This window comes from Phyllobates terribilis, unplaced genomic scaffold (assembly GCF_046119375.1).
Source record: "Phyllobates terribilis strain yellow unplaced genomic scaffold, ASM4611937v1 Scaffold_5__5_contigs__length_657084704, whole genome shotgun sequence".
Lineage (NCBI taxonomy): Eukaryota > Metazoa > Chordata > Amphibia > Anura > Dendrobatidae > Phyllobates > Phyllobates terribilis.
In genome coordinates this window covers 576,961,646-576,974,177 of record NW_027362765.1, presented here as the reverse complement: position 1 = coordinate 576,974,177, position 12,532 = coordinate 576,961,646, and the positions used below count along the sequence as shown (strand labels likewise).

The 12,532-nt window shown below is 42.7% G+C and overlaps 1 protein-coding gene across 2 annotated transcripts in view; it reads left to right on the top strand.

The window, feature by feature from the left end:
* Window positions 1-12,532, top strand: part of CDHR1 (cadherin related family member 1) — a 230,466-nt gene that overhangs the window by 197,805 nt on the left and 20,129 nt on the right. For both annotated transcript variants that reach the window (XM_073685967.1, XM_073685968.1), the window contains exon 16: window positions 11,953-12,207. In XM_073685967.1, coding sequence (XP_073542068.1) covers window positions 11,953-12,207 — 255 coding nt within the window. The remainder of the gene's footprint in view (window positions 1-11,952; window positions 12,208-12,532) is intronic.

Below are 12,532 nucleotides of genomic sequence, written 5' to 3'. Positions count from 1 at the left end.
GACAGCTGGGGGCTGATATTAATAGCCCAGGAAGGGTTCCATGAATATTGGCCCCCTCCCAGGCTAGAAACACCAGCCGTCAGCCGCCCAAGAAATGGCGCATCCTTAGGATGCGCCAATTCTGGCACTTAGCCTCGCTCTTCCCACTGCCCTGTAGCGGTGGCAGTGGGGTAATAGGGTTGGGGTTGATGTCAGCTTATAATGCCAGCTGACATCAAGCCCAGGTTAGTAATGGAGAGGCGTCTATAAGACACCCCCATTACTAACCCCATAGTCAAAGTTAAAAGAAAACACAAACACCCAGAATAAAGTCCTTTAATTGAAATAAAGACACATTCCTTTATTGTTCTAAATTAAACCATACTTACCGTCACGCCCATTCCAGCTGAAGCCAACGATCTCCTGCAATAAAAGAAAAATAATAAAGCAACCTCATCCTTACCTTTCCATGGTTCCCACGACAGCTTCAGCTCTGCTACATCGAGATAACAGGCTGGACCGCAGCAGAACGCTGCCATCCAGCCTGTCATCCCGCAGACACTGAGAAGCGCAGGCATGCTTGCGCTCTGCAGTGTCTGGCTGTGACGGCATCCAGATGAGCCGAGGTCATGTCCAATGAACTCGGCGCACCTCATGCACGTCACTGACAGCGTGGGAGAATTCTCCTGCACTCAGCACTTCAGCGTGAGAATTCTCCCACGCTGTCAGTGACGTACATGAGGTCAGCTGAGTTCATTGGACATGAATGAGCTCACCTCATGCACGTCACTGACAGCGTGGGAGAATTCTCACACTGTAGCGCTGAGTGCAGGAGAATTTTCCCACGCTGTCAGTGACGTGCATGAGGTGAGCTGAGATCATTGGACATGAATGAGCTCACCTCATGCACGTCACTGACAGCGTGGGAAAATTCTCCTGCACTCAGCGCTTCAGCGTGAGAATTTTCCCACGCTGTCAGTGACGTGCATGAGGTGAGCTCATTCATGTCCAATGAACTCAGCTGACCTCATGTACATCACTGACAGCGTGGGAGAATTTTCACGCTGAAGTGCTGAGTGCAGGAGAATTCTCCCACGCTGTCAGTGACGTGCATGAGGTGCGCCGAGTTCATTGGACATGAACTTGTCTCATCTTTATGCCGTCACAGCGAGACACTGAGGAGCGCAAGCATGCCTACGCTTCTCAGTGTCTTCGGGATGACAGGCTGGATGGCAGCTTTCTGCTGCGGTCCAGCCTGTCATCTCGATGTAGCAGAGCTGAAGCTGTCGTGGGAACCATGGAAAGGTAAGGATGATGTTGCTTAATTATTTTACTTTTATTGCAGAAGACATTGGCTTCAGCTGGAATGGGCTTGACGGTAAGTATGGTTTAATTTAGAACAATAAAGAATTGTGTGTTTATTTCAATTAAAGGACTTTATTCTGGGTGTTGTGTTTTTTTAAATACTTTACTAGAAATTCATGGTGGTCATGTCTAATATTGGCGTGACCCCATGAATTTCGGGCTTAGGGCCAGCTGATAATGCCAAGCTGGCCTTAACCCCTTTATTACCCAGTGAGCCACCGCACCAGGGCCTTGGATGAGTTGGGTACAGCGCCAGAAGATGGCGCTTCTATGAACGCGCCATTTTCTGGGGCGGCGGCGGACTGCAATTTGCAGCGGGTGGGGCCCAGAAAGCTTGGGCCTCCCTGCGCTGCGGATTCCAGCTCCCAGCTGCCTAGTTGTACCTAGCTGGGCACAAAAATAGGGCGAAGCCCCACGCATTTTTTTTTTAAATTATTTCATGAAATTCATGGAATAATTAAGAAAAAAAGGACTTCCCTATATTGTTGTGTCCAACCAGGTACAAATAGGCAGCTGGTGGTTGGGGGCAGCCCGTCCCTGCCTGCTGTACCTGGCTGGACACAAATATAGGGCGAAGCCCCACGTCAATTTTTTTTTAATTATTTCATGAAATAATTTTTTTAAAAAAGGGCTTCCCTATATTGTTGTGTCTGGCCAGGTACAAATAGGCAGCTGGTGGTTGGGGGGCAGCCCGTTCCTGCCTGCTGTACCTGACTGGACACAAATATAGGGTGAAGCCCCACGTCAATTTTTTTTTAATTATTTCAGGAAATTCATGAAATAATGAAAAAAAAAATTGATGTGGGGCTTCGCCCTATATTTGTGTCCAGTCAGGTACAGCAGGCAGGAACGGGCTGCTCCCAACCACCAGCTGCCTATTTGTACCTAGCCGGACACAACAATATAGGGAAGCCCTTTTTTTCTTAATTATTCCATGAATTTCATGAATTAAAAAAAAAAAAAAAATGGAGCTTCGCCCTATTTTTGTGTCCAGCCAGGTACAACTAGGCAGCTGGGGGCTGGAATCTGCAGCGCAGGGAGGCCCAAGCTTTCTGGGCCCCACCCGCTGCAAATTGCAGTCCGCAGCCGCCCCGGAAAATGGCGCGTTCATAGAAGCGCCATCTTCTGGCGCTGTACCCAACTCATCCAGGGCCCTGGTGCGGTGGCTCACTGGGTAATAAAGGGGTTAAGGCCAGCTTGGCATTATCAGCTGGCCCTAAGCCCGAAATTCATGGGGTCACGCCAATATTAGACATGACCACCATGAATTTCTAGTAAAGTATTTAAAAAAAACACAACACCCAGAAAAAAGTCCTTTAATTGAAATAAACACACAATTCTTTATTGTTCTAAATTAAACCATACTTACCACCACGCCCATTCCAGCTGAAGCCAATGATCTCCTGCAATAAAAGTAAAATAATAAAGCAACATCATCCTTACCTTTCCATGGCTCCCACGACAGCTTCAGCTCTGCTACATCGAGATGACAGGCTGGACCGCAGCAGAACGCTGCCATCCAGCCTGTCATCCCGCAGACACTGAGAAGCGCAGGCTTGCTTGCGCTACTCAGTGTCTGGCTGTGACGGCATCCAGATGAGCCGAGGTCATGTCCAATGAACTCGGCGCACCTCATGCACGTCACTGACAGCGTGGAAAAATTCTCACGCTGAAGCGCTGAGTGCAGGAGAATTTTCCCACGCTGTCAGTGACGTACATGAGGTGAGCCGAGTTCATTGTCGGCTCATCTGGATGCCGTCACAGTCAGACACTGAGGAGCGCAAGCATGCCTGCGCTTCTCAGTGTCTGCGGGATGACAGGCTGGATGGCAGCGTTCTGCAGGTCCAGCCTGTCATCTCGATGTAGCAGAGCTGAAGCTGTCGTGGGAGCCATGGAAAGGTAAGGATGAGGTTGCTTTATTATTTTTCTTTTATTGCAGGAGATCGTTGGCTTCAGCTGGAATGGGCGTGATGGTAAGTATGGTTTAATTTAGAACAATAAAGAATTGTGTCTTTATTTCAATTAAAGGACTTTATTCTGGGTGTTTGTGTTTTTTTTTTTAACTTTGACTATGCGGTTAGTAATGGGGGTGTCTTATAGACGCCTCTCCATTACTAACCTGGGCTTGATGTCAGCTGGCATTATAAGCTGACATCAACCCCAACCCTATTACCCCCTGCCACCGCACCAGGGCAGCGTGGAAGAGCGAGGCTAAGTGCCAGAATTGGCGCATCCCATGGATGCGCCATTTCTGGGGCGGCTGACGGCTGGTGTTTCTAGCCTGGGAGGGGGCCAATATTCATGGCTCCCTTCCTGGGCTATTAATATCAGCCCCCAGCTGTCTGCCTAGCCTTTGCTAGCTATTAAATTAGGGGGGACCCCACGTCATTTTTTTGGGGGTCCTCCATTTTAATAGCTAGTAAAGGCTAGGTATTCAGCTGGGGGCTGATATTAGTAGCCTGGGAAGCTCCGTGGGTATTACCCCCTTCCCAGGCTTCAAACATCTGCCCCAGCTGTCTGCTTAACCTCCGCTAGAGACTAAAATTACGGGGAACCCCACGCCAATTTTTTTTAATAATAAATCCTTTATTTTAATACTAAATGACAAGTACAGTAACCAACACTATCACTGTACTTATTATATATGTGACTGACATGTTTCTATCTATCTAATCTATGTGTGAAGCTCTATTCTGTCTGTTATAAATTGTCGGGTACAGATGCTGAATTGCCGGCCGGCTTTTTTAAAGAGACGGTGCATGAAAACACTATTATTTTTTTTGATAAATCCTTTACACTAAATGACAATTACAGTAAGCAACAATGTCACTGTACTTCATATATATGTGGCTGACATGTTTCTATCTATCTAATCTATGTGTGATTCTCTATTCCTTCTATTCTAAATTGTCGGGTACAGATGCTGAATTGCCTGCCGGCTTTTTTAAAGAGACGGTGCATGAAAACACTATTATTTTTTTTAATAAATCCTTTGCAGTAAATGACAAGTACAGTAAGCAACACTGTCACAGTACTTCATATATATGTGACTGACATGTTTCTATCTATCTAATCTATGTGTGAAGCTCTATTCTGTCTGTTATAAATTGTCGGGTACCGCTGCTGAATTGCCGGCCGGCTTTTTTAAAGAGACGGTGCACGAAAACACTACTATATTTTTTAATAAATCCTTTACACTAAATGACAAGTACAGTAAGCAACACTGTCACTGTACTTCATATATATGTGACTGACATGTTTCTATCTATCTAATCTATGTGTGATGCTCTATTCCTTCATGTCTAAATTGTCGGGTACCGCTGCTGAATTGCCGGCTGGCTTTTTTAAAGAAAGCGTCTTCTGAGCAGTTTGTGAGCTTTTGGACACCTTTGAAGGTGTTTTCTATGTGTTCCTATGTGTTTTTGTTTGCCTGCCATTGGTTTTAACGGTGTTCGACGGTGTTCTAAGGTGTTCGACGAACAGTTCGACGAACAGTTCCTCGAACATCCCGGTGTTCGACGAACCGAACCGAACCCGAACACTACGGGGGTGGCTCAACACTAGTAGTTACCGGAAATCGTCTTCCAACAATCTTGAAGGAGTTCCCAGAGATGCCTAGCTCTTGTTGGCCCTTTTGCCTTCACTCTGCTGTCCAGCTCACTACAAACCTTCTCGATTGGGTTCAGGTCTGGTGACTGTGGAGGCCAGGTCATCTGACGTAGCACCCCATCACTCTCCTTCTTGGTCAAATAGCCCTTACACAGCCTGGAGGTGTGTTTGGGGTCATTGTCCTGTTGAAAAAGAAATGATGGTCCAACTAAACGCAAACCGGATCGAATAGCATGCTGCTGCAAGATGCTGTGGCAGCCATGCTGGTTCAGTATGCCTTCAATTTGGAATAAATCCAAAACAGTGTCACCAGCAAAGCACCCCCACACCATCACACTTCCTCCTCCATGCTTCACGGTGAGAACCAGGCATATAGAGTCCATGCGTCGCACAAAGAAACGGTGGTTGGAACCAAAGATCTCAAATTTGGACTCATCAGACCAAAGCACAGATTTCCACTGGTCTAATGTCCATTCCTTGTGTTCTTTAGCCCAAACAAGTCTCTTCTGCTTGTTGCCTGTCCTTAACAGTGGTTTCCTAGCAGCTATTTTACCATGAAGGCCTGCTGCACAAAGTCTCCTCTTAACAGTTGTTGAAGAGATGTGTCTGCTGCTAGAACTCTGTGTGGCATTGACCTGGTCTCTAATCTGAGCTGCTGTTAACCTGCGATTTCTGAGGCTGGTGACTCGGATAAACATCCTCAGAAGCAGAGGTGACTCTTGGTCTTCCTTTCTTGGGGCGGTCCTCATGTGAGCCAGTTTCTTTGTAGCACTTGATGGTTTTTGCTACTGCACATGGGGACACTTTCAAAGTTTTCCCAATTTTTCAGACTGACTGACCTTCATTTCTTAAAGTAATGATGGCCACTCATTTTCCTTTACTTAGCTTCTTCTTTCTTGCTGTAATACAAATTCTAACAGTCTATTCAGTAGGACTATCAGCTGTGTATCCACCAGACTTCTGCACAACACAACTGATGGTCCCAATCCCATTTATAAGGCAAGAAATCCCACTTATTAAACCTGTGAAGTGAAAACCATTTCCGGTGACTACCTCTTGGAGCTCATCAAGAGAATGCCTAGAGTGCAAAGCAGTCATCAAAGCAAAAGGTGGCTACTTTGAAGAACCTAGAATATAAGACATATTTTCAGTTGTTTCACACTTTTTTGTTAAGTATATAATTCCACATGTGTTAATTCATAGTTTTGATGCCTTCAGTGTGAATGTACAATTTTCATAGTCATGAAAATGCAGAAAAATCTTTAAATGAGAAGGTGTGTCCAAACTTTTGGTCTGTACTGTATGACTATGTACGTTTTTGTGGGTTTTTTACATGGAACCTTTTTTATTGTTTTATCAACTTGCTTTAATGGTAAATACAGGAAAACCTATATATTAAGACAAATTGAAATGTGAACCTATATGTTTCAATTCAGGTATATATGTCCAGTGAAATGCACTGTACAAATGTGAACCTAGCCTTAACAGGATTTCTACGAGCCCTGACAATATATGGACATGTTAGTTTTTTCTTATGTGTTAGTATATACAGTGGATATAAAAGTCACACATCCCAGTTTAAATGCCAGGATTTGCATGTAAAAAAATCATACCAAAAAATCTATTCAGAACCTTTTCACCTTTAACCCTTAATGACTAATGACGAGCATAGCACGTCATGGTAAGGTGTCAGTTCCCGCATCATGACGACCTATACCCATCATGTTAAAACACACAGTGACCGCTCCATGCCTGCAGCGGTCACCCCAACCGCTGACCGACACGGCTACACATGTGGAGACCAATTGCTCTCTGATCGCTTTGATCGGTTAGTCAATCTAACTAACCGATCACAGCATGTGAATGACGGGAGGTGCTGATTTTTCTGCACGATCACCACCAGGAGTTCTGCTTAGCTGACATGCGGTAACAGCTAGGGCCTGTGCCCACACTGACCCTGGCTGATTAACCCTCCAGATGCCACGTTTGATAGCGATCGCGGCATTTAAAAGGTTATGAGAGGGAGGGGGCTCATTCTCTCACCGCCATAGGCACAAAATCACGAGGAGCTGATGGTCGTCATGGCACCCGGAGGTCAAATAATGACCTCCTGATGTGCCAGATATGGTGGCCTGTTAGACCCGCCATAGGCAGGGTCTAACAGGCATTCTGCCTATGTAATCTCATAGGCATCATGCATTGCAGTACATCTGTACTGCAATGCACGAGACTTGTGATCAGAGTAATAAGTTAAAGTCCCATAGACGGACTAAGTAAAAAGTAAAAACAGTTAAGAAAAAGATTAAAAAAATATTAATAAAACAAAAAAACACCAAATAAAGAACAAAAAATATTATACCAATAATCACACATTTTTATGTAAAAATGAATAAAGTGCAAATATTTGATATCGCTGAATCCAGAACGACCCAATCTATACAACTGTCACACTAGTTAACCCTTACAGTGAACACCGTAAAAAAAAAGTGACAAAAAACTATGATCTTTCATCATACCACTGGAAAAAAAAGTGGATAGAACACGATCTTAAGTCAATGTAAATAAAAATTATATTGGTGAAAACGTCCTCTTGTCACTAACAACAAGTCACCATACAGCTCCATCAGTGGAAAAATAAAATATAGCAATGCAAAACAATATTTTTCTATAAAATAGTTTTTATTACAAGTGACAAAACATAAAAAACATGATATAAATGTGGTATTGCGGTAAATGTACTCACCTGAAAAATAAAGCTGTCTTATCACTTTTATGACACGGCGAACAGCATTACCAAAAACCCCAAAAACTATCTCTGAGTTGCTGACTTTTGTTAATTTTTTATCCTTCCAAAAATTGGAATACAAAGCAATCAAAACATATTATGTGCCCAAAAATGGTACCAATAAAGAAAAATTATAGTTGTCAAAATATGGCTATGCAAAACCTTTCTTTGTTAAAAAAAAAAAAAAAAAAAAGTGAGTTTTTAGTGTGTGATAATAGCCAAACATAAAAAAATGATATGAATTTGGTATCGCTGTAATCACACCGACCTGAAGAATAAAGCCTTTTTATCACGAGAAATGACATAAAAAATAAGTAAAACCTATTCTTCACCTGCTGTTGATTTGCTTATTCTGCTTCCTAAAGATCGCAGCAAGACTCGGCTCACATTTATCCTGAGCTCTACGCTGGGTGCTTACACTAGGGTTTCCATGTAAATCTATGAAATACGTGATTCAGAAGTAACCCCTGATGGAACATTTCCTATAATTAGGCAGATGAAGACACCTTGGACTATGGCTCACCTATGATCCGTCCGTGACCGTCTTTTTAGGTGTGCATAAAAGAGCGGTCAACTACAGTTTTGTGCACCTTTTAATTGCCGGATACTGACAAACAGAAGCCACACAAAGTCCAGAGTATCTCTGCTACTTCATTCGTGAATGGATACCTCAGGTGTTTCATCTGAATCAAGTATTTTGTAGATTTAGATGGAAATCCCAATGTGCTTAGCGTAGCGCACAGTTTAAATTTGAACTGATCCAAAATGTTCTGTACCTCAAAATTCCACCAATTAAAGCTTCTGCTCAGCGCACAAAAAAACGTTCCCTCTCAGGTCCATCATCTGTTAACAGAAATATAGAGGGTGTCCATGTTACTGATAGCACAAAGGCTCTGGAAAAGTGACATGGCTCCCACCAAAATAAATCCAGCAAAATCTGCGCTCCCAAATCCAAATGCCCCCCTCCTCCTGGGCCCCTGGCTAAACCACAGTTAGCCTCCACATGTTTGGCAATACTGTAACGAGGAGAGCTCATTTAATTTACAGGGTGTGTGTCTCCAGTAGCACGAGCTGGGCACAATGTACAATCACTACAATGTATTGGGCACTGCAATGTACTGGGCACTACAGTGGCATATTTGCAATTTCACTCTGCAACGTCCATTACTGCTTGTTTCTGTAAAATACATATGAGGTATTTCTGTACGCAGGAAAAATGGTGTAGCTAATTTTGTAGTCCATTTTCCCCTATTGGCCCTTTTGAAAATTAAAAACTTGGGGCTAAAACAACATTTTAGTGAAAAAAATGTAATTTTTCATTTTCACAGACCAATGTTATACAATTCTGGGAAATACCTCATTATACCCTTAGATTAATTCTTCAGGAGGTGTAGTTTCCATAATGGGGTTACTTGTGGGGGGATTATGCTGTTTTGGAACCTTGGTGGCTCTCCAAATGCGACATTGTGTCCACAATCTATTCCAGACAATTTTGCACTCCAAAAATCAAATAATGCTCCTTCTCTTCCAAACCCTGCTGTGTGCACAAACAAGAGTTTCTCACTACATATGGGGGGTACCCTTGTACTCAGGATAACTTGCACAACAAATTCTATGGTCCATTTTCTCTGTTACCCTTGTGAAAATGAAAAATTTGGGGCTAAAGCAACATTTTTATGGGAGAATTGTGATTTTCAGAGCTCAATGTTAGTTATAAAATTCTGTGAAGCACCTATGGGTTCAAGGTGCTTACCACACATCTAGATAAATTCCTTGAGGGGCGTAGTTTCCAAAATGGGGTCACTTGTGGGGGTTCCTGTGTTTAGGCAAATCAGGGGCTTTGCAAAACGCAACATGGCGCCCGCTATCTATTCCAGCCAATTTTGCAATCCAAAAGTAAACTGGTGCTCCTTCAATTCTGTGCTCTGCCATGCACCCAAATAGGAGTTTTACACCACATATCATGTATCAGTGTACTGAAAAGAAATTGCACAACAATTTGTTCATTTTCTTCTGTTACCTTTGTGAAAATCAAAAAATTGGGGTAAAGCAACATTTTTGTGGGAAAAATTAAAATGTTAATTTTTTTCCTTCCGCATTGCTTTAATTCCTGTGTTGCACTTAAAGGATTAATAAACATCTTGAATATGGTTTTGAGCACTTTGAGGGGTGCTGTTTTTTACCCCTCAATGACTGCTGTAACGCATTTTCACGGCGGCAGTGAAAATGCGTCGCTGAGGAATAAAACTGTAGCGTCCCCCAGAGTCGGAAATTCTCCAGTCATCAAAAGAAAAAAATGAATCAAAACCCTCTTTGCCCCCCCTTTAGGTAGATAAAAATTATAAAATAAAATTATTCTTTTTTCCCATTCTTTGCAGTTAGGGTTAGGGTTAGGATTAGGTTTGTGTTAGGGTTCGGGTTGTGTTAGGGTTAGGGCTAGGGTTGTGTTAGGGTTAGGGTTGTGTTAGGGTTAGGGTATGTGATCACAATAAAGAGCCGTTGCGGGATTGATGCTATGTGCTTATGCAGCGTCAAACCCACAGTGGCCAGCTTTTACAGCATAGTGGATGGGATTTTTAGAAATGTCCACTATGCATCTTCGTGCACCTGTGGATCACCCACGGAAACTGACATGCGTCGCGTCCTTCCAGACCGCAGCATGTCAATTTCTCTTGCTGGTCCGCATGCTGGCTTTCCTCATAGACCTAAACTCTATGAGGAAATTTCGCAGGTGAAAAAAAAAAAAAATGGCGCTGCTCATTTGCATATTGAGCGGAAGCCGCCAGTGGCTATCCCGCAGTGTCGGGGCCGCAGGCGACTCCGGACAGTGTGCACATACCCTTAGGGTTAGCATTTTATTAGGGTTGTGTTAGGGTTAGGATTAGGATTAGGGTTGTGTTAGGGTTAGGGTTAGAATTAGGTTTAGGGTTGTGTTAGGGTTAGGATTAGGGTTAGGGTTGTGTTAGGGTTAGGATTAGGATTAGGGTTAGGGCTGTGTTAGGGTTAGGATTAGGGTTAGGGTTGTGTTAGGGTTAGGATTAGGATTAGGGTTAGGGCTGTGTTAGGGTTAGGATTAGGGTTAGGGTTGTGTTAGGGTTAGAATTAGGGTTAGGGTTGTGTTAGGGTTAGGATTAGGGTTAGGGTTGTGTTAGGGTTAGGATTAGGATTAGGGTTGTGTTAGGGTTAGGATTAGATTAGGGTTGGGGTTAGGGTTCTGTTAGGGTTAGGATTGTGTTAGGGTTAGGATTAAGATTGGGGTTAGGGTTAGGGTTGTGTTAGGGTTAGGGTTGTGTTCAAGACTAATGACACCATATTCAATATGATGACCTAATGTTATCAAATTCTGTGTCGTACCTCTGGGTTCAAAATGTTCACTATACCCCTTGATAAAATCCTTGAGGGGCCTAGTTTCCAAAATGGGGTCACATGTGGGGGGTTTCCACTGTTTAGGCGCCTCAGGGGCTGTCCAAACGCAACATGGCGTCTGCTGTCGATTCCAGCCAATTTTGCGTTTAAAAAGTCACACAGTGCTCCTTCCCTTCTAAACTCTGCCGTGCGCCCAAACAGTGTTTTTTCCCCACATATAGGGTGTCGGCTTACTCAGGAGAAATTGCACAACAAATAGTATTATGCAATTTCTCCTGTTACTCTTATGAAAATGCAAAATTGGAGGCTGAAAAATATTTCTGTGGGAAAAATGTGAAAATTATTTACGGCTCAATGTTACAAACTTTTGTGAAGCACCTGGAGGTTTAAGGTGCCCACCACACATCTAGAGAAGTTCCCTTAGGGGTCTAGTTTCCAAAATGGTGTTACTTGTGGGGGGGGGTTTTCACTATTTAGGCACATCAGGGGCTCCCCAAACGCAACATGGCGTCCAATAATTTTTCAAACAAATTTTACATTCAAAAAGTCAAATGGTGATATTTCCCTTCCGAGCCCTACCGTGAGCCCAAACAGTAGGCGCAGCTGTTCTGGTAGGATTTTCCTGACTTTTTCTCAGTTGCATTTTACAGCAAAATCCATGGTCCATAAAAAGCTTACAACATAGCAAAGGGATCTCATTGGTGAAAGTTATCATGCAGGAGAAGGGTACAAAACAATTAATTTAATTTAATTCTAAGGCATTAGTTATATCATGGAACACTGTGAAGATGGTCATCAAGATATATATATCAGAATTTTTTTTTATATATAAACAATATTCTTTTTAGGCAACAGACCAGGATGCGGAAGAACCAAACAATGTTGTAAATTATTCCATTATGCAAGCTGATCCAGATAACGTATTTGATATAGACCAAAACACCGGCGAGATAAAGCTGAAGTCCTATATTAGGTCTTTGGATGTTATACAGAACATAACCCGTAACAAAAACTGCAAGTGGTCTGTGGTAGTGCAGGCAAAAGACAAAGGCTCTCCATCATTTAGTACCACTGCAGTAGTCAAGATCGATGTTACTGAAGAGGTAAGTCCCGGATAGTAATATATGTTTGAAATTGATGCTGTATGAATATGAATATATATATACCTATATGTATATATATTTATATATACACACTATATATACTGTACATACATACATCATATATGTACAAAGTGGTGCTTGAAGATTTATAAACCTTTCTGAATTTTCCATATCTGAATAACTGGTCTAAAACTGCATCAGATTTTGTGACAAGTCCTAAAAGTGGATAAAGAGAATCAAATCAAATAAATGAGTCAAAATATTAGGCTTTGTCTTTTTTTATTGAGGAAAATTATCAAATGTCAGTGAGAGGCAATGGTATGTA